Source organism: Labeo rohita, chromosome 4, assembly GCF_022985175.1.
Source record: "Labeo rohita strain BAU-BD-2019 chromosome 4, IGBB_LRoh.1.0, whole genome shotgun sequence".
NCBI classification, from domain to species: domain Eukaryota; kingdom Metazoa; phylum Chordata; class Actinopteri; order Cypriniformes; family Cyprinidae; genus Labeo; species Labeo rohita.
In genome coordinates this window covers 42260735-42283837 of record NC_066872.1, presented here as the reverse complement: position 1 = coordinate 42283837, position 23103 = coordinate 42260735, and the positions used below count along the sequence as shown (strand labels likewise).

Below are 23103 nucleotides of genomic sequence, written 5' to 3'. Positions count from 1 at the left end.
GGGCTGCTGATGCTGCTGATGCTGCAGATTCTCCGCTCTCATTGGTCAGATCCATAGCTGTTATAACAGGCAACAAAAATTTCATAATAGCTCACAAGATGAAATCATATTTCAGTAATTTAAAAATGTTTCATTGTTTTGGTGCGAGAAATAGCGGATAAAAGTAGCTTTGCAACTAACCACATGAGCAAAGGATAACTATGCACTATTTACATCAATGTTATTTAATATCATTGAGATACTATTACAGTTTAAATTCATATTTTGAGTTGTTTTATTTTTTACACTTTGTTTTAATTCATATTTTAAAGTTATAGTAATTTTGTTGTGTTTTGTCGATTTTAATCATTATTTTATGTATTTATTTATTTATAATATTTTTTGATTAAATAAGATCATTGAGATATAGTTTTCATTAAAATTTTGAATTGTTTTACTTTTTACGTTTTGTTCATTTTTTTTATTTTAAAGTTTTAGTAATTTTGTCGATTTTATTAATAGTTTTTACTTTTATTTATTTATATTATATTTGACCATTGAGATATTTATGTTAGTGTTATTTTAATATTGAGATACTATTAGTTTTCATTCATATTTTGATTCATATTTTGAATACAGTTTTATTTTTTACATTTTAATTTTAAAGTTTTTGTAATTTTGTTGATTTTAATAATTGTTTTTTTTTTTTTTTTTATTAATTTATATTATTTTTTATTAAACAAGATCATTGAGATATTTTCATTCAAATATTGAATTCAGTTTTGTTTTTAACATTTTCTGTTTAAATTTTTATTTTAAAGTTTTAGTAATTTTGTCGATTTTATTATTAGTTTATTTGTTTTTATTTATTTTTGATAAAATAAAATCATTGAGATAGTTTTCAATAAACTTTTGAAGTCAGTTTTTTTTTGTTTTAATTTCCATTTTAAAGTTTTAGTCATTTTGTTGTTCTGTCGATTTTAATATTTTTAATTAAATAATATCATTGAAATATAGTTCATTAAAATTTTGAATTCAGTTTTATTTTTTAGTAATTTTGTTTTGTCAATTTAATTAAGTTTTATTTTATTTTTATTTATTTATATAATTTTTAATTAAATAAGATAATTGAGATTGGAGTTTGGATTCAGTGTTATTTTTAAATAATTTTTATTTTAAAGTTTTAGCAATTTTGTTCTTTTGTCAGATTTTATAAAGTTTTTTTATTTTATGTCTATTAGTTTTGATTAAATCTAAATAGTTTTTTGATTAATTTTTATTAGTTATTTCACTAGGTGAATTCATGATAATTTATATAAATTCATATAAAATTATATATAATAATCAAATATAAATAATTTCAACACAGGACACTTTTTTAAGATTAAAAAAAAAAAAAATGTAATTTTTTTAACAGCAGCTTTATTTAATAAGGCTTCTGAGCTCCATTATAGACAAAAAAAAAAATGAGAACACTCCAAGCCCTCTCACCCTCCCACACATATTTACAGGCAAAAAACACATACACCGCATGACAGAGAGGGGCCACATTTATGCCATTTCACTCAATAAAAATGAGGCAACACTCCTGATGCACAGCTAAACAAAGAACCACAATGAGAGACAAAGCCAAAAACAAAAATGCCATTCAAAACACAATGTGAGGGACTTGATAACCACAGCCAAGATGCAGATCTTAATTATTCAATGCATTTCCAAAACCCTCAAGATATTGGCTTGTCCTCCATTAAACGTGATGAATACTTCAGTGTGCTGCAGCTATAGAGACATCAATTCAAAACAACAAAATGAAAGCAAAGAAAATAGCATTTGGGTTATGGCAAGTACACATATAGCATAATCATACAGTAAATTTATAATAAGACAAAAATGATAAAAACAAAGTCAGGGGCTATATATGGAAAGCATATTTACAATGCGGTTTGAAGCATATTGTAAATCAACTTAACTATCGGTGTCACTTGTGCATTCTAACTCACATCCACACGCGTGTCAAATATCCAGTCAGGATTGATTACACAGTACGAGGGTTTAAAAGATCGCCGTCACATAGCCCTGTGGCCAATCAGTTTACAGACAGCCACTTTGTAGAGAGGACTGCTCTGTTTCCCTGAGGAATACAAACTGTGATATGGTCAACGAGAGGCACGCATACAAATACATTTGTGATTAAACACACACACTCTATCTCCGTCGCTCTCAGACAGAAAATACTCAAGTTTTCTAAGTTCCCATAGGGCGTCTGCTGAAAGAAAGCCTAATGGGACTTTTCAAGGAAGTCAGGACCTTCACAAGATCTAGAAAAACAACACCCCTCTGAATCAAGCAGATACCCAATGAGGTGCATCTGTGTGTGTGTTTGTGTCCACAACATTCAAGACTACAGCCTTAAGCTTGGCAATAAACTCTAAATCAAAGCAGATTTCCTACTGGTGAGCAGTTCTGACATGGGCTGCTCTGATTGGTGGAAGGAAGGAAAGAAGGAAAGTGGTGGCATCATTCTGTCTGCTCTGATTGCTGGAAGAACCCAGAGGAGAGGAAAGAGAGGATGTGTGTGCCGGGAATCAGTTTCCCCACGGTCATAAAACGATGTGCTTGTGAAAAGCAGCATTCAGATGTGCCAGGATGTGCTGTGTTTGCCTCTCCGGATCACTCCACCTCAGGTCCTTCAGCAGGGGGCGCTCTAGGACTGGCTGTATGAGCTATTTTGACTCCCGTTTGAGCTCTGGTCAGTCTCACTGTATGAAGAGCAAGAGAATACAGGTGCAAAAGTGAGATAAAACAGGCTTTAATAAAAGGCTTTTCCACTTTTCGAAACTATCATGGTAACACTTTGCAATAAGGTTCATTAGTTAACATGAACCAAGAATGAACAACACTTATACAGCATTTATTAATCTTAGTTCATGTTAATTTCAGCATTAACTAATGCACAAGTTGTGTTTGTCAACATCAGTTAATGCACTGTGAACTAACATGAACAAACAATCTGTAACTGAAATGCGTAAGAAAACAAAAAAAAAAAAGAAAGAAAAAGAAATTAGCTGAAAAACGTAAAGACTAAATTAAAATGTATACATTTTGCCTTGGTAACTAATTGAAATAAAATCTAAAAATCAAAAAATAAATTAATTAATTTAAAAAGAAAGAAAAGAAAATTTAAAAAAAAATACAAAAGAACAAAAATATGTAAACATAAAAGGCCTTTCACTTTTTCAACTATCAAATAATTTTTAATCAAACTTAGAAATGTATACATTTCGCCTCGCCAACTAACTAAAATAAAAACCAAAAAATCTAAAAAAAAAATAAATAAATAAATAAAAATAAAGAGTCTTTTCCTTTTTCAACTATCAAAAATAATTTTTAAACAAACTTAAAATGATATTTAAATTTTTAAATATTTAAATGCGATACATTTAAAATTTAAATAAAAATGTTGCCTTAACAGCTAACTTACATTTAAAGCTATATAGACATATTTAAACATAATAATAATTTAAAAAAAAAAAGAAAAAGCACATAAAAAAAAAACTGTAAAAATTAAACTTTTTTTTTTTTTTTTTATATAAATGTGCCTTAGAAACATTACTGGTGTGCATCTTGAGACAAAACAAAGGCACTGATATATTTTAAGACCAGTCAGTGCAAGTTTCTTTCAGCTGAAATGGTCCAGACTTACTTATTTTAGTCTGGGACTAGGCTTAACCCTCATTGTTTCTCTTTGCAGTGGTGAAATTATTAATAAGCACCCTGTGCTATTTCCATATACAGTAAATAAATGTAGTGTTGTGTGATTTTGATAACTGAAGTCTGCAGGCTGTCGTACCTGTTAGGAGGAGGTTTGGGTTTGGGCACCTTGTTGAGCACAGCGGCCATTTCCTTCCTATCATCAAAGTTCTTCCACTGGTCATAGAGTTTCAGAATCACCCTGATGATCTCCAGGATCTATTGAAAAAAAAAAAAAGCTATAATGTTAATGTAAACGACAAGACAGAAACCTTTATTTTACAGCTGGACAGGACTTACCTTCTCCATGTCAACAGACAGCTCAGCAAACCACTGCCTGGCATCTTTCTGCTGCACCACACACGCCACATGCAGACAGGCTGGAGGAGGAAGGAGACAAAAGCTGTAACTCTGCTCACTAGTATATGACGTGTCATGTTATTATACAGTCTTTTAGATCTAAAAATTCATATTTTCTGCTTATTTGCAAGTATAAGACCTGTTGGATGGGGTGTAGGAAGTTTGTTCTTACCCAGTGCAATCATAAATGGAGGATAAAGCAGACATAGGTCTGTCCTGTAAGTGTCGTTCACTATCCTCCTGCACACATTCACAAAACATTCACATTCACTTTTTCAGCTTATTTTGCAATGCAGAAGTAAGCTGTTTTCTGTGAGTGTGCAAGACTTCCGATTCATTAGCTGCTATATGTAAATAACTAGAAGAAAATGTGTAGTAAAACAGAATCATTGTGATATATTATAGATGTGTTATAGTTTTCATTAATAATTTGAAAGAGTTTTATATTTGCAGTTTTCAGTAAAGTCTTAAAGTAATTTTCAGTTTTTTTGTTTGTTTATGTCTACACTTTTTATTTCAGTTTTAGTTATTTTAATACATCAAGTTAAAGTAAATTATAATGAGAAATTACTAAAATATATATATATATATATATATATATATTTTTTTTTTTTTTTTTTTCCCCAGTTAATTTTAGTTTATTTCATTCATTTTATTTCAACAATTATGTCTATTACTCTAATAACCCTGCAGTAAATGGTGAAAGTATTTGCACTACAAACCAATGTGTTTATAATTATGATAAAAAATTAAAATAATATAATAAGAAATGGCAGATTACAAAAGCAACACAAAAACACTGGTTTTGTACAGTGAAATAAACTGGAAGCCAGAGTTATCATTAGCTAAAACTAAAACTATTACAACTATTTTTACTCATTAAAATAAAGCTAAAATAAAATAGAAATATTAGATGAAAAACTTAATCTAATATTAAACAAAAATTAGATATGTTGTTCAAATGAATTTAATTTGGAAATAAAAACCAAAATGGTACTAAACCTGAAAAAAAAGAAAAAAAAAACAGAAATAGTATTTAAAAGGGAAAAAAAGGCAAAGTCACAACAAAATGACAAAAAATAATAATAATAATAATAATAATAATTAAATAAATAAAATTAAAATTAAAATAAAAAATGTAAACATTTAAAATACCAAAAACATAACAGTACATAAATAATACTAAAATACACTGCTTGACGCAAATGACACTAGATGCCTCACACAATCATGTTAGCAATGGCTGCACCTGCTCTTACGTTACAAGCAAGGTGGAGGAAAAAAAAGTTTTGGGGGGGATGCATTTACTTATAAAGCAAAATGCACAGTGGTTGTGCGATTTTCATGCCGTCTGAAGCTACACACTCACCAAGCCAGTGGCAGCAGCATGTCCTCCTGCCCCATGTCCTGCACATACTGCAGTAACGGTCTGTAAGGGTGGTACACAATCAGACAGCAGTCCTGAAACAAAACCAAATTAAACATCCATTAACAGACGCCAAAAACAATCATCTATACATCCTGAAGTAGTAGAATCAATACCAACCATGAGCTCCAGTAAGTAGAACTCACACTCCAAGATCTAGACAAAGAGAGAGAAGCATGAGTGCACTGCGAAATCGTCACAATAACATGCTAACTAACACATTACGTGCACTAATTATCATCTTTCCCATTATGATGATCTATAAATGTTCCACCAGACTTCTGAGATGTTTCCTTTGCAACATCTGACCAGTGGCGGACGCAACTAATAACACTGTATGTAATCATACCGCACTTAACACAGGCCCGAGATGTGAGCTGCCAAAACCAACAGTCATTTATCACCATGATGAGACTTTCCTACAAAGGTGTCGTGAGCGTGAGGAATCTCACTCCTGACTGAGTGTCAGAAACTTGGTGACACTTAGGACGTGACAGAAGGCTGCAGCATCACCACACACAACGTCAGCCTCTCGGCCAGCGTTTCCATCATATGAATCAGACAGTTACAAGAACTTATTATCTAGATCTCTAGTGACGCTGTCAGATTTCCAAAATCCTGATATGGAGCAAAGCAATTTTTCAACTCTTCTCAGTAAGAGAACAACAACTTGGGCTGTAATATCAAGGCCATCTGGTACAACTCACACTCGCCTACATGCCAGATCAGTGTCTCATTATTTTTCTGCTGTAGTAAAGCACAGAAGTTTGACTCACATGGTTCATTCTGAAGGGAAACTCCTTTGGAAAGGCATAGGAAAACCTTGTTTTCACTGTTACAAATAGAGAAAGATTCATTTATTAAATATTAGTATGAAAAAGTAACTTGAGTAAGACAAGATAGCATGCTTTCCATAATCTGGGATTCCCAAACCTCACTGACAGTGAAAAGATTTGGTGATTATGTCTAAAAAGGTTGACTTTAAGGCTAAAGGTTTAACAAAATGCTGAGTTACACTTTACAAGGTTTCTGCAGGTTTTATAAAGGTAAATTTGAGGCTTTTTAAGACCTTTTTTAAACTCTTTAATTCATTGTACCTTGTTGCAAATAATTATAACCGAATTTATAATGCATAGTGTAACAATGAACTAATAAGTGTTATAATGTATTAACTGTGTTGTACAATCTTCATGAGATTGTACAAGGCATAATTAATGCATTAAAACACATTTTATAATGCATTATACATAAACACACATATATATATATAAATTCAGGTTACAAATGGCCGCACATGCTCTTATGTTAAAAACAAGATCAAAATAAAACAAGTTTATTATTAAAACCAGAACAAATATCTTACAAGGGGCCATCAGATTTCCAAAAGAAATTGACTTAATTCAAAGAGAAAACTACATTTCATTCCCCATTGACAGTTCTGGTTTTAAGATTAAACTTAAATCATTTTGCTTAATATTTTTAGCAATTTTTAGAATTGCATCTCAAGTAAATGTATATTGATTTAAGTAAGTTTAGACATTTGTACTAGAAAACAAAAATACTACGGAAGATGCAGTGCATGCAACATTTTAATGGCATGACTTGATGATTTTAAAACTTTCTACTTGTTTTTTTTAAGACCTTTATTTGCAGATTAAGAGATTTTAAGACCCACAGAAACCATGACATGATATTCAATTCTGCTTTAGAAAAAACATAAAAAAATGCATTTTTGTAGTAATATCTGATACTGTTTGATGAGTTCGTAAAATATGAATCACTTACACACAGACGTTGCTGCTGAAATAAGCCGTGTGTTTGAAACAACACCAAATTCCTGTCAAGGACAGAATTTTATTACATTAAAATTAAAATTTGTACATCTTTCAGCAGAAATTCTCATATTGAGGCAGTGTTTACCTCTACTTTAGAGGCCAGAAACACACATGTGGGGGCCATCAGCACAGGGTCTATACTCTTCAGAGAGTACCTGAAAACAAGCCAAGATCTTTCTTTTACTTTCATGCAAGTGTACTTGAAAAAATCCACAGAATAAATGTCCGTTTTAGAAAACAGAAGGGCCATCAATCTAGAAGACAAGTATTGAGTATCAACAGAATAAACGAAAGCTGTAACCAAGCTCACCTGGCATAGAAACGCTTAAAGTAGACAGTTGCTGTGGCGATGACCTGCTGTCTGAGTTTCAAGTGTTCCCCCAAGGCTTGAATCACTGCCACAAGATGACAGATTAAACTATTTAAGTGTTTAAAGACGGTTTATTGCTTTAGACTTTGAATTAACATTTCCTTATTAAAATCTAGCATAAATAACATACAAAAACAGCTGAATTACACCCGAAAATTTGCATTAATGCATTAATTCAGAACAGGCCCATAATCATAAATAATGTATCTCCAAACCATTGGCAAAAAATATCTGTAGCTTCCAATATTCCTCCTCTGTGAGGAACTTGAGATCTTTCTGTCTCTCCTTCATCAGATCCTGTTTGTCCAGAACCCACTGCAGACTAATGAGAACAAACATCAGACACTTTAAATTCAGAATCATCATAAAAGAAAAACAAAACTGAACACAGCAGCATTACAGTGTATATTTCATGTACTTCTAACGTCACTTCAACATCAAAACACCACAAAAGTATACTAACTGAAAATCTTAATATCAGTTAAAAGGACGAAAACGAACTAATACCGTGTATACCACACATTTATGCGAATTATTCATAAATTAAATTTCTCTATGGTTTCTTTAGGTTAAAGACACTAGCCAGTCCGCTAAAGCTAATAATCCAGATATTTATAGTGTTCCGAAAAGAAAAGACATTTATTCTAGTGTCTATTCTTTATCATGGTATTAACAGAGATTTGGAAAATAGTTCGCTTTAATCAGGCAAATCTATTAAATTTAATGTTTTTTTTCTCGAATAGCTCCGCAGCAAAAGCAAACCTGTAGAAATTACTTTAACGTCCTCAAATAACTTCGCAAAACACGTCTCTACTTACTAATGTGAGCTCTGCCAGAAGTTCCCTGCCATCTTGAGGTGTTTGAGGTAGTAAATAAGCCTTAATACGATATTAAATTGTGTTTAAACGAAACGATACTCTGATTAAATCAGACGAGGAGCGCGACACAAAAAACACTCCGTAGAATAATGTGCGCACAAAACGGTCCGGGAGGAAACAAATCTACGCATCAGTTCCGGACAGATTCCTGCGCTTTTTTTGACTTACAAATATATAATAATAATATTACAAATAACATATAACATCTGCTGCGAGCTACAGACTGTAAAATATGGCATTACCTTTTAATAATATAATATAAATATATGGCTCATAATATATGTATGTAACTATTGTAAATAATATAATCCACTTTAAATATATATATATTATATTCACTTATTTTATTTCAGCTGTAACATTTCTCATTTTTGTGTAATTTAACTAAAAACTAAAACTTTATAAAAGCTATGTATAGTATAGTAGACATAAAAAGTAATAAAAATGACAGAAGAAAACTTTAATGAAAATTAAAATAAAATAAAAAATCAAATTTAAAATATTAATATTAATATTTTACTGTATTAGGCTTTTATTATTTTTTTTTAATTATTATTTATTAATCTAATGCCATTCAATAGATGCTACGCCAATATAATAATTAAATTGTCATTTATTTATGCGTTTGCTTCCGTTTGTTTGACTTTATAACAATAATTTATTAGAATTATATTAGCATGCCCTGATGAAGTCACCAGTACTTTCAGTCTCCATTTTTTCAGGCAGTTTTAGGGCTGAGAATTTCATTAATAAGGCCTCCAAGTTTGCCATCGTCACTCGTCTATTTTTACCGTGGTAAAGCTCTTCGCGGTGGCCCGTCAGATAATTGAGCGGAGGGTTCGACCGTGTGTCAGACTGAGGTTCGACATTCCTCTTCCGGACAGCAGGTATAAAGCTCCATCCTCAGTGACTGTGGACACAACGCTTCTGTCGCATCTCCGGAGACGCGAGAGGAACCACCACTTTCACCATGAGTCACAGCCCAGAAAGGATGTCATCTTACCGCCGCCACTTCGAGAGTGGCCTGAGCTCTTCTTCCACGCTTCAGGTGCGGGTCTCGAGCCCTTCACCCACCCGTGGAGCTGCGCGCCACCGCTCCGCCAGTTACACCCGCAGCGGGGCACGCAGGGCGCTTTCTGGATCCCGCAAATCACGCATGACCAGGTAAGCCTTACAATATAATATAATATAATATAATATAATATAATATAATATATCACTTATTTTATTTCAACTAACCTATAACATGTAAAGTTTTTGTTTACTTTAGGTCTAAGTACTAAAATAACCAAAACTAAAATCTAAAACTTTACAAATATGTAGCTATAATATAATATAATATAATATAATATAATATAATAATAAGCTATCATCATTTATTTTATTTCAGCTATAACATTTTATTTACTTTAGATCTAAGTACTACAATAACTAAAACTAAAAACTAAAACTTAACTATGTATAGTATGTAGACTTTTAAAAAGTAATAAAAATGACAAAAACACACAACAAAACTACTAAAACTGTAACGAAAATTAAAATGAATACAGACAATGCAAAAAATAAAATCACATTCAAAATATTAAAAACTATAAAATCATATCAATGATACTAAAATAACTCTGAGTATAATAATATATAATATAATATAATATAATATAATATAATATAATATAATTGTTTTATTTCAGCTATAACGTTTATCACTTTTGTTTATTTTAGGTGTAAGTACTAAAATAACTCAAACTAAAAACTAAAACTTAATAAAACTATGTATAGTATGTAGACTTTTAAAAAAAAGTAATAAAAATGAAAAAAAAAAACAACCAACAAAATTACTGAAACTGTAATGAAAATTAAAATTAAAACATTAAAATGAATCTATAAAAGCCAATCAACAATACTAAAATAATTCTGTCTATAATATAATATAATATAATATAATATAATATAATATAATATATCACTTATTTTATTTCAACTAACCTATAACATGTAAAGTTTTTGTTTACTTTAGGTCTAAGTACTAAAATAACCAAAACTAAAATCTAAAACTTTACAAATATGTAGCTATAATATAGACATTATAATATAATATAATACAATATAATATAATATAATATAATATAATATAATATAATATAATATAATATAATATAATACAATATAATATAATACAATATAATATAATATAATATAATATAATATAATATAATATAATATAATAATAAGCTATCATCATTTATTTTATTTCAGCTATAACATTTTATTTACTTTAGATCTAAGTACTACAATAACTAAAACTAAAAACTAAAACTTAACTATGTATAGTATGTAGACTTTTAAAAAGTAATAAAAATGACAAAAACACACAACAAAACTACTAAAACTGTAACGAAAATTAAAATGAATACAGACAATGCAAAAAATAAAATCACATTCAAAATATTAGAAACTATAAAATCATATCAATGATACTAAAATAACTCTGGGTATAATAATATAATATAATATAATATAATTGTTTTATTTCAGCTATAACATTTATCACTTTTGTTTACTTTAGGTCTAAGTACTAAAATAACTCAAACTAAAAACTAAAACTTAATAAAACTATGTATAGTATGTAGACGTTTAAAAAAAAAGTAATAAAAGTGACAAAACACACAACAAAATTACTGAAACTGTAATGAAAATTAAAATGAAAACATTAAAATGAATCTATAATATCAACAATACTAAAATAATTATATATATATAATATAATATAATATAATAATCACTTATTTTATTTCAGCTATAACATTTCTTATTTTTTACTTCAGGGCTAAGCACTAAAATAACCAAAGTTTAAAACTAAAACTTTGAAACTATATATATTATGTAGACATAAAAAAGGGAATAAAAATAACAAAAACACACTAAATTAACTAAATTAACTAAATATAAAAAAATAAAGCAAGAAAAATAAGAAAGAAAACATAAACTAATTCAAAAATATAATACAATATAATATAATAAAAAAATATAAAAAACATTTCCATAATTTTTAATAACATAAACATTAATTGAAATAAAATAAAATGTATTTTATTTCAAGTTGAAGTACTAAATAAACTAACACTAAAAACTAAACCTTAATAAATAAAACTATATAGACTTATTTAAAAAGGTCATAAAATGACAAAAACACACAACAAAATTACTAAAACTTTGATTAAACAGAGAGGACAGAAAAAGATAAATAAATAAAATCAAAATTCAAAATATTAAAAATATATAACAGTATGTCCATTATTACTACATTTTATGAATTACTATTAAAAAAAATATAGCATTTATAAAATAGTGAACATAGTAAATGTATGTTTTGTGTCCTTGTACAGCAGTGTGAGTATGGGAACGCTGTGTCTGGGCATGGGTTTTGGGGTTGCCGGCGGTGCGGTGGATCTGGACGCTGCAGCCGCTGAGAATCAGGCTTTCCTCAGCACACGCACCAGTGAGAAAAAGGAGATGGTCGCCCTCAATGACCGTCTTGCTGTGTACATCGAGAAGGTAAGACCCTTCTGAGACGTACTTCTCCCTCTTTTCCTTTTGCTTTAGCATTTTAAAGACCAGCCTGTGAGTTGAGTGTGGTTGTTCCAGGTGCGTTCTCTGGAGCAGAGCAACAAGCTGCTGGAGGCAGAAATTGATGGCATCAAGAACCACCATGTGAAGCCGTCCGGTCTGCGACTGCTCTATGAGGATCAGTTGAGGGAACTGAGGAGGATCGCCGACCAGATGAAAGTCCAACGGGTGAGAGATGACCACAGAGCGATTATGACTTACTCACTTACACATCTAGATCATAACTCACTCGTTTCTAGCAAGGATCTGTCTTGATTTTTTAGGACCTGGCGGTAGCAGCAAAGGATGCCATGGCAGGTCAGCTGGAAATGCTGAAGGTGAAATACGAGGAGGCTTTGGAGGCCAGGAAAAAGGCAGAGCTTGAAATTGAAGCCTTCAAACCGGTAATTTCCAGCTTAATACAGAAAGTGTAACATTAATTGGTTTTACATAATGATTGGGGTTCAAACTCCCTCTGTCTGCTAGGATGTGGATGCAGCCACATCTGCCCGAATTGCCTTGGAAAAACGACTGGAAAACCTGGAAGTGGAACTTGAGTTCCTACAGAGGATTCACAAAAAGGTGAAGGCAATTTAAATATATTATCTAATATTATAATATTATCATACTGTTAGAAGTAATAATATAATATAATATAATATAATATATTGTAATATAATATAATATAATATTATATAATCATCGCTTATTTTATTTCAGCTATAACAAATTACATTTTTGTTTACTAAAAACAAAAATGTAAAAGACTATGTAGACATTTTTTTTTAAAAAGTACTAAGAATGACAAAGAAATACTAAAACTAAACTAAAAAAAAAACAGAAATGTAAAAATCAAATCTAACTCAAAATATTAACAATACCTATAAAAGCATATTAATGATACTAAAATATCTCTGACAATAATATAATATAATATAATATAATATATTGTAATATAATATAATATAATATAATATTATATAATCATCGCTTATTTTATTTCAGCTATAACAAATGTAATTTTTGTTTACTATAAACGAAAATGTAAAAGACTATGTAGACTTTTTTTTTTAAAAAAGTACTAAGAATGACAAAAAAATACTAAAACTAAGCTAAAAAAAACAGAAATGTAAAAATCAAATCTAACTCAAAATATTAACAATAACTATAAAAGCATATTAATGATACTAAAATATCTCTGACAATAATATAATATAATATAATATAATATAATATAATATTAAAAAAGATTGTGGTTATTATTATTAACTAAAACTAAAAGCATAAGAATTAAAAAAAAAAAGATTTTAAATTTTTCAACTTAATTTTTTAAAGTCAGTTTAATATAATTTATAATATATTTATAATATATAATTAATATAATTTAATATAATTTACCGATAATGTGCCAAATGTAAAATGTAGTTTTCAAATGTGCTAGTCATATAAGTAATGTTACATAAAATAAATATATTGTTGAATTGCTATGTGATTTTATTGTCAATCACTGGGTATTTCATTGCATTAATATAGTAAATAATTGAATTTACTATCATTTTGAATAATTTTGATTTATCAAAATTTTCTGTATGCCAGGAAATCGAGGAGCTGATGGCTCAGATTTATGGATCTGTGGCTAAAGTAGACGTGGCTTTCTCATTGCCCGATCTGGCATCCGCCCTCAAACAGATCCAGGCTCAATACGACAGTATCGCTGCCCAAAACCTGCAGGTAATCATTACGGTTCGCAAATAAACCTCATTATTCATTATACAGAACGGTTTTGCTTACATATGCTTATGTTTTACCCAACCGTTGTTCACTAGGAGATGGACGCTTGGTATAAAGCGAAGTTTCAAGATCTAAACAAAGCAACATCACGGCACGTGGAAACAGCAAGGAGCGTCAGAGAGGAAATGACAGCTTACAAGAGAGAGGTGTGGGAAATTGACAGTTTTCCTGTCCTGTGCCCTAAACTGTACAGCCGTATAATTGAATCCATACTGTATGTGTTTTTAGATTCAGAATAAACAGAGAGAACTGGAGGCTCTTAAAAACAGGAATGAAGCACTGCTGCTCCAGATGCGGGAGGCACAGGAGAGATACAAGAAAGAGGAGGCGGAGCTACAGGTAAAACCACGCCCCCTTAAGCTATAGGGTCTTTTTAGGGCAGAATAACATTAAAATCCCCCTTTTCTGTCTTTGGCCATCAAGCAACCACCCAGAAATCACCCAGAAACCCTAGCACGCATATAGTAACATGCTAAAATCACATTTAAAGCTTTAGGCTTAGCACAAGCAAGCTACACTTACGTTTTGGGGTTTAAAAGATTCAGTAATGTTAGCAATTTAACTGAACTGATACTATTGGATGAGAATGAGATGTAACTAACATGAGTTGAATAATCACACTTTTGCCTTCTTAGAGCTACTTAGAGCTGAAATGAACTAATTTCATAATTGATTAACTTTTTTTAAATATTGACAGTTACTAAACTGAATTCAAACAACACTGAACTAAATCAATGAAGCTGAATAATAACACTATTAACTTCTGTAGAGCTGCTGGTTTGAAACCATCTGTACTGCATAAAATGATGTATAAATGTAAATTTCTTCAATGTAAAAATTCAAAAATTTGAAGATTTTACTAAATCATGTGTAATAGATCCGTATTGAGACTCTAAAGGAGGAACTGAAGTCTATTAAGGGGAAGATTGCACTTCTGCTGAGAGATTATCAGGATCTGCTCAACGTTAAGATGTCACTGGAGATTGAAATTACCACATACAGGTACTGCAGTGCTGCCATCACACAACATCATCATGAAAACAATAAAACTTATCTCATAATTTGGAATTTGAGATATAAACTTAGAATTCCAAAAAATAAAGTCAGAATTCCAAGATATAAAAAAAAGCAGAATTGTGACTTTTCTTGCAATTCTAATTTTACATGTTACATGTTTTTTTAACTATGGAATGTCTGACATTTCTTCCTAAAAAACTCATATCTGGCAATTCTGCCATTTTCCCCTCAAATTTATGAGAAAAAGTCATTGCTCACCATCATATCATTCCAAACCTCTAACCGTTCATCTTCAGAATACAAATTAAGATTTTTCTGAGGAAATCCGAGAGCTTTCTGACCCTGTATAGACAGCAACACAACTGACATGTTCAAGGCCCAGAAAAGTAGTAAGGTCATTGTTAAAATAGTTGACAAATCTTCTTAATTAAATATCTTAATTGAAGCTCTTACGGGTTTGGAACGACACAAGGGTGAGTAATTAATGACAGAATTTTCATTTTTGCAGGAAGCTGATTGAAGGAGAAGACAGTCGCTTGTCCAATATGGTGAGCAGCCTGTCTCTCATGAGCGTGAGCGCAGGAATGGTCAGCAGCATTTCTGGTGCAGCAGCAGCAGCCCGCAGTCAGGCGATCAGTGGAGCGGTGAGCTCATCCGCCTCTGAGAAGATGCTTTCCAGCAGCACGATAGTCGACCACAACCATCACGAGTCAGTGGAGGAGTTCACTCACGAGCAGGCGGTGGAGATGACGGAGAGGAAGACCGTCCTCATTAGGTACAAGTACACCGCTCTACCACAATGTTATTAAATTAAAAGTCCATTAAAATGCATGTTTCTTGATGTTTCTTGTTCTAGAAGCTAATGCCCATTTCTCTTTGGTTGCAGAACAGTTAGGACAGATGAGGACACGTTTCAAAGGGACACACAAGAACGAACCATCACTATCTCTGGTGCCGCAGATGAGACTGATTGAATTAGACCCTTGAATTCCTTGACCACCTACTTTGTGCTTTGACTAAACTGTGTGTACTAAGCATTTAACCATGTGTCAACTGATTCTTCAAGACAAATAAAGTTTGATTGCACAGCAAGGTTTTGATGCATTTGCATTTGTTACTTGTTCTGTGTCCCAAGTGCTTATATGGTCTTATATGGTGCTTTTTCACAGACAAAACCACCAAAGATACAGCCATCAAATATATTTATTTGATTTTTTAAAACCCATTTAGGAAATTTATAGCCAAAAAAAAAAAAAAAAAAAAAAAACAGTATAAAATCACATGATGCTACATACCGTCCAGTTGGTTTTACATTAGGTTTAATTCACCTAACCTGAATTTTAATTAGTAAATTAAGGCTTTTATTAGATGGCACATACAATACCATTCAAAAGCTTGGGGTTAGTAAGAGAGAAGTAAGAGAAATCAATGCTTTTAATCAGAAAGGATGCATTATTTTGATTTGATTAAAAATATACAAAAAGACTTATATTTCAAATAAATGCTGTTCTTTTGGACAGTCTATGAAAGAATCCTGAAAACAAAATTATCATTATTTCCACTTATTACATTAAGCAGCACAACGGTTTTCAACATTGATAATAAGAAGTAATGTTACTTTAAATCAGCATATCGGAATTTCTGAAGGATCATGTGACCCTAAAGACTGGAGTAATGATGCTGAAAAATCAGCTTTGCGTGACAGGAATAAATTATATTTTCAAATATATGAAAATAGAAAACTGTTATTTTAAATTGTAATAATATTTCACAATATTTTTAATCAAATAAAAGCAGCCTTAGTGAGCATAAGAGATTTTTTTAAAAACATTAAAATCTTACTGATGCCAATCTATTGAGCGATATTTTGTTCTATTATAAACAGAGGCAAAACTGAATTTGTCTCTGATAAAATGAGTGTAAACACGTTCACGGTTTAACATTCCATCATAATCATACACTTCCATTTATAAGGATTGTTTTTCATTCATACCAGTACAAAGAGTAAACTGTTAACATTTGTCATCTCCCAAAACATTTGTTTGCACCACACAAACTAGTTTACTGTACATTTACAGTATTTATACATTTCACTGGATGGATTCTGACTGAATTCATGCATGAAGGTTTGATTAGTGTAAAGGTTTTGGCTCGTCTCCGACTCCTCCAGCAAGACGATACACAGCCAGACTGACCTCATGAGCCAGACTATCAGCACTTTCCTGCACATAAACAGAAAAATTGCAATTACAATCAAATATATTGTGATATATAAGAAAAAACAAGCATAATGATTATGTACCTGTGTGTCAGCCTCAGCATAGACCCTGACCACATCTTCAGTTCCAGATGGTCTAACGAAGGACCGAGCGTTTTTGTATTTCTTGACAAGCGAGTCGATAGCATCCTGCAGACCCGCTGGAGTGACAGCCTTCCTCTCCGCATCTGTCGTGTCTATGACACGCCGGTCTGACACCTGCAGAGAACAAAGGTTATATATATATATATATATATATATATATATATATATACACACACACACACACACACACACACTCAAAAACCACACAAACACACACATGCACACACCGTGACTTTAAGTTGGCGGTTGGGCAGGTCAGTGTAAATTGTGTCCCAGTCTTGCACAGACATCCCTCTGATGGCCAACACAGCTTCAATCACTAGCATATCTGAGATGGCGTCTCCCACCGTCTGCAGAGGAAAGCAAGAGAGTTAAGTATTGAAAAAGACACTTAAAATAGTTTAAATAAGAAGTCTGATGGTCTAGTTTGATGGCGTTTGTCTATACCTGGTTGATCAGATTGATCGTGCTTTCCAGGAGTTTCACCGCTCGTTTTTTCTCATCGTTTGTGTTCGGGTCTTTCACCAGCTCCTGGATCTGTTTCTGTGCTGCTTTGCTGAACAAAACCTGCAACACATCAGCGAAAAACACTGGTTAAAATAAACAAAACTCAAAAATCACAGATCTGAAAGTCTCTAAATTGGAAACCTAGAACCACATAAGCATGCGTGTAGAACAGTTGTCCGATGGACTGAAATTTGGTGAACTCTAACCTGCTAATTTTCACAATGAAAAGACATTTGACCATCAGAGGAACCAAATCAAACATGAAAGAAAATGCTAAACTTGGAAGTTTCACATGAAAACAAGTTTAAAAGCATTTCAACTTTATTAAAATGGGAAGCTGTACAGAAAACTGAAATTGTGAAATGTAAAATTTAGTATCCACAATTTTAAATTTAAAAAGTTTAAATTTAAATTTAAAATGCAAAAATTCTAAATTCTAAATTTTAAAAAGCTAAATTTTTTGTTAAATTCAAAATATAGAATTTTAAATATAAAATGCAAAATTCTAAATTCAAAATCACATGTTGCTGCCATTTGTGAATTTACAATTATTAACTGCCCTCAACAACTTGTATACTTTTAGCCAATGACACAGATTTCTACCTTTGTAACATGGCATTATTTTGCAATCAACTCACAGTTCCATGTCCATTTGCCTCAAAATACACTCCAATATCGTATTCCTGCGCTGCATGATGCAGATGCTTCACTCCTGTTTTCGTACAGCATACAGCAACCTGTGGAGAGGTCAAAGGTCACCGTAACATCTCATAAACACAAGAACTGGAGCATACAATAGTAAAACAAGATATTTTGTAGATAATCACCTTCATGACATCCTCCAAGTAGCGAGTCGAGCTCCCATTAGCATATGCTGTCTGAACAACAGCAACCTGTAGGTTCAACCCTGCCTAAACACACACACAGACAGACAAAATTAATGTCCGAATTCACATCTGAATGTGGACATTATATTTTTAGATCATGTTTGAGCGTGTAGAACCTGTGTGAGCAGCTCTTTGAGGTACGTGCTGATGAGAGTAGCGATCTTGTCTCCATCCAGCAGATGGAAGCAGCCTTTAGAGTCGGTGTAGTAGTAAACAATGCGATCAGCATCACCGTCGAACGAGCAGCAGCGTTCACCTACTCCCATATTCATACCTGAAGTGAAAAAAGTGGGAGATGTCTCAGGTAATTCTGTATGAATGTCGATCAAGAGTTATTCCACAATTTTGACCAGTAGTGGGGTTTTCAAAGCTTCTCTCATTATATCATAAAAGAAGCTCTGAACTGTCTTGGTTAATACAAACACAAATATTACATCATCTTCATATGAAAGTGTTTATTCCCTGCTGGGATCAGAGGTGCAGTTCAAGGGACCATGTGTTTTCACCCCTCAAGGAGTTCAGACAGACCTTGAGGCGCTTTCTGCTGGACTTTAACGTAATCTGCTCCACACATGTGGTTGAGTTTCCCACTACTGCCGTCATTCGAAAGCACCACCTGCAGTTCGGAGCGCAGAAACGGCTCCATTTCTCTCATTTTCAATGCGCCGATGCCATTGGCTCCATCCACCAGAAGCCTCTTCTGATCATCTGTGCGGTTTGGGACCTTTTGAATGCAAATAGGGAATCAATTAACGCTATAAATAATCTGTAGCATTAATGTTTGATGCTTTAAGTTGCTCTCACATTCTGAGTGAGCTGAAGGAAAGCCTGTGAGAGCTTTTGGTAGTAGCCCTCAACGGTGGGACTGCCATAGCTGCCATGCGTGTTGCAACAGCACACCATATAATGCAGCTGGGGAGTGGTGACCAGACCATAGTCTTAAAGAGAAACACACACCCAGAATAATCAACAGGGCAATTTATCAACCTTTGTACTGTCATATCTGCAGGCAAACAAGCTGTAATTGTAATCTAAACAATAATGCAAAGACAACTTTATAAAGCTTTAAGCAAAGTAACTGAGGTCAATAGATGAAAGTTTTGTAATACATAACCACACCATGAGTTTTGCCACCCAAACTGGAAACGCCATCCAACACAGCATGAGAGAGACTAGCACTGCTTGGTCTGTAGAAACAAACAAAGAGAAATAAAACACAAAACATTTTACAATTTGTTTAAAAATTTAAAAAAATTGGTGGCTGTTGTTCTTTATTTATTGTTTTTTTCTTGTTGTGGAATAAAATAACATTTCTCTTGTATGTACCTCATAAATCATCCTTTGCAAGAGTTGGTTAATAAAATATCAAAATTGGTGATTTGGTTGATCTCAAAACTCCACAGATAATTTATAAAACACATACAAACTAGTATGTGTAAAAAAAAAAATAGTTAAAAAATAAAAAAATAGTTTAAAATAAAACAAATAAGCAAATTCAATGACATCAAACTTCAATAATTAATTCATTTATATTTTTTAACTTAAATATTTTATGACTTGTTCTGATGATGCTAAAAATATTTTTAATAAATTTTTAAGCCCTATATTTGATCTCAAAACCCCACATATAATTTATAAAACACATTATTTGTAAATTAAATTAGTGTGTAAAAAGTACAAAAAAAGTGTAAAATAAAATAAATATATAAATATATAAATAAATATTTTTTTATAAATTATCTGCAATTCAGTTACATCAGATTTTAATTAATTAAATGTTTTTAACTTAAAGAACATTTTCTGACTTAAAGTGATGACACTAAAAGTACTTTTTTTATACTTTTCCAGCCCTATATTTTATCTCAAAACTCCACATCTAATTTATAACACATTATTTAATTTTTTTTATTTTACACCACTTTTTTACACATTAATTTAATTTACAAATGCATTCAGAGGCTCTTTAAAAAAATAACTATATAAAACAAAAATATAACTGTATAAAAGTAAAATAACTATATAAAACTAAGAACAAATATAAAACAGATGTTATATTACATTTTTAAACATAATTTTTGCTAATTAAGATTCAAAAACAGATAATTTGTACAATATATGTAATATCTGAAACTGTTGTATTGAAAGTCTTCCGTATAAATTTCTGTATAATTTTTGTATATATCTAGTAGTGAAAGTGACGCTTATTAGATTTATAATCAAAAAAAGGGTATGCATAATAAACTAAGGCTTCAGCTTGCACCTTTTTCAGTTAATATGTATGATTATCCATATTATGAATTTTCATTCTCAGACTGTGAAACCTCTGTCGACCATTTTCTGACTTGATCTACTGGCTTGGCCACTATGAAGTGTACAGGTTTGGTAACTTCTTGTTTGGTAACAAACTTCTGTTTGTGCTTAAGCTTTTAATTTAACATTTGTTAATGTTCCCAGAGTGTAAACAGAGGGCTACCTGGTGTCTTTGCCGACGTAGACGCTTGCAGGCTCACTCATGTCAATCTCCTCTTTCTCAATAACAACCTTCAGTTCTTTGAGAAGAGAGTCCTGCTCGGCGTTAGCGAGTTGTGTGGCGTATCCCTCCCAAGTTGCTGTCACCATCTCCCCCATGGGGTCAATTAGCTTCACCCCATTGTCTTCCTGGAAATCATGATGATAACATTATAGGAACTTCCTCACCACTGTTATATCGTTGGACACACATGGGTGCGTTTCTCACCTCTGGGTTATGAGAAGCGGTCACCATGACTCCAATGGTGGATTTTGTCTTTTTGGACCTCAAAGTTGCCAACAGGCCCATGCGAAACATGATGTGATCCAGATGTTTGGCTTGAGTGCGGAATCCAGCTGTGCCATACTGCAACGTCAGGCCCTCCGGCTTCGGATGCAGCTTGGACTTCTGGGATACTTCCTCAAACTGAGCCATCTCTGAAAACAAACACAGAAAGAACTAAGCTTGATTTATTTATTTTGATGAAATTATATTATATTCTTTACAACATTTATAGAGGGTTTTCAGTCAGCCACTGAACTGAACAAAACTATCAGCATATTTTGCTGATTACTGCTGCTGAAAATGGTCAATTATTGTCATGTTTTGGACTGTGCTAATCGGTCGGACTGGGAAAAACATTTAAGGTACTATAGACTGCCAAAATTTGGCATTTGTGGTTGGTCAAACTAAACCAGGATTTCCAGGGCAAGAATCTTTACAACATTCATGTTTGTGCTTATCATTTCCGGTCAGGTTGGTGAAATATTAGGCTAATATCTTAATTAATACTGCCCGTATGTATCTTTACCACCTATTACCTTTAGCTTGTCAAAATATTGTGCCCTTTCCTGCTTACTAAGTCCTTCTCTATAAAATTTAGCAGCTTCCACATGTTTTTTCAGTGGTTTAGACAGCAAAAATGAGCAGAACAACTTATTCAGTAGTACAATCCATGCTGTTGTTTACAACTGAGTATCGCAGGCATCCGGGTAACTGACCAAACCGTGACGTAAGTGCAAACCTACTATGATTAACATTAAAACACTGCATATAAGAATTATTAGCATTTGCTTCATGGACATGCATTGCGGAGTTTGAACTATAAACAAGAAAAGTGTGAAAAAACCCAAACAGTTTGTGATTTATGACGCACATATATGCAATAACCAAAACAATAATTGATTAATCAATCCCGAGATAATAATTTTAATTTTCCAAGTATTTTCTATTTTGAACACAATTATAAATTGTAATCGTTTTATTCAATTATTACAATTACTACAATCAGTTATTACAACTCTGAAATGAATGAATGAAATTCCTAATCACACAAATGCACGCATTATCAGCGCTTGCAACTGAAAGCAAGACATATGCAAACTAATTACATTTGTTTTTTTGTTATCCGCTATAAATCATGTTAATATGATGACAGCTGATGAAGTTTATACTCACTTTGCTGTTTCTGAGAGTGAAGGGCGTGCGCAGCGCTTCCTACTTCCTTGATTACGTGGCTACAGTGACGCACGTCGCCACGCCCCCTCTCCTGACGTACACAGGATCTTGATGCATATTTTAATCAAGTTAGTCCAGTTTAACCCACAGATCAAAGTCTAATTATATTACAGGCTTGCAGTGTGTGCTAACTGAGAATGTTTATAGTTATTCCTGAGATATATATAATATTTTATATAAGCTAATCATGTAAAGTTGTAAAGTTTATTTATTGATTTTAACTAATTTAATTAAAGCACAATTTTTTTTTTTATTTCAGCAAACTCAGTTACACCCGGATTTTCTTAAATAATTAACTGAATGTTCTA

The 23103-nt window shown here is 32.1% G+C and overlaps 3 protein-coding genes across 5 annotated transcripts; 1 reads left to right on the top strand and 2 right to left on the bottom strand.

Moving 5' to 3' along the window:
• Positions 1 to 1389: 1389 nt before the first annotated feature.
• On the bottom strand, positions 1390 to 8702 carry ccnc (cyclin C). Its single transcript, XM_051108539.1, has 12 exons — positions 8539 to 8702; positions 7936 to 8042; positions 7661 to 7745; positions 7436 to 7505; positions 7301 to 7352; positions 6292 to 6347; positions 5636 to 5671; positions 5459 to 5550; positions 4262 to 4329; positions 4030 to 4109; positions 3830 to 3948; positions 1390 to 2738 (listed from the first exon to the last, which is right to left on the bottom strand). The coding sequence occupies exons 1-12, from the start codon at positions 8568 to 8570 to the stop codon at positions 2684 to 2686; spliced, it is 852 nt and encodes a 283-aa protein (XP_050964496.1). The 5' UTR covers positions 8571 to 8702; the 3' UTR covers positions 1390 to 2683.
• Positions 8703 to 9382: 680 nt separating this feature from the next.
• ngs (notochord granular surface) lies at positions 9383 to 16093 on the top strand. 3 transcript variants are annotated; one of them, XM_051107118.1, is made up of 11 exons: positions 9383 to 9762; positions 11988 to 12153; positions 12244 to 12393; positions 12489 to 12608; positions 12691 to 12786; positions 13801 to 13935; positions 14031 to 14141; positions 14224 to 14334; positions 14873 to 14997; positions 15521 to 15787; positions 15899 to 16093. In XM_051107118.1, the coding sequence occupies exons 1-11, from the start codon at positions 9569 to 9571 to the stop codon at positions 15984 to 15986; spliced, it is 1563 nt and encodes a 520-aa protein (XP_050963075.1). In that variant the 5' UTR covers positions 9383 to 9568; the 3' UTR covers positions 15987 to 16093. The 3 variants fall into 3 exon arrangements, with proteins under 3 accessions (XP_050963075.1, XP_050963074.1, XP_050963076.1); XM_051107117.1 differs by having other exon boundaries at positions 9386 to 9762; positions 11985 to 12153; XM_051107119.1 differs by having other exon boundaries at positions 9393 to 9762; positions 11985 to 12153; positions 15904 to 16048.
• A 153-nt stretch (positions 16094 to 16246) lies between these two features.
• Positions 16247 to 22808, bottom strand: pgm3 (phosphoglucomutase 3). Its single transcript, XM_051106945.1, has 13 exons — positions 22736 to 22808; positions 21506 to 21714; positions 21242 to 21426; positions 19888 to 19955; positions 19573 to 19706; positions 19297 to 19492; positions 18885 to 19042; positions 18709 to 18792; positions 18520 to 18618; positions 17822 to 17941; positions 17602 to 17724; positions 17315 to 17488; positions 16247 to 17234 (listed from the first exon to the last, which is right to left on the bottom strand). The coding sequence occupies exons 2-13, from the start codon at positions 21710 to 21712 to the stop codon at positions 17145 to 17147; spliced, it is 1638 nt and encodes a 545-aa protein (XP_050962902.1). The 5' UTR covers positions 21713 to 21714; positions 22736 to 22808; the 3' UTR covers positions 16247 to 17144.
• Between the last annotated feature and the right edge of the window lie 295 nt (positions 22809 to 23103).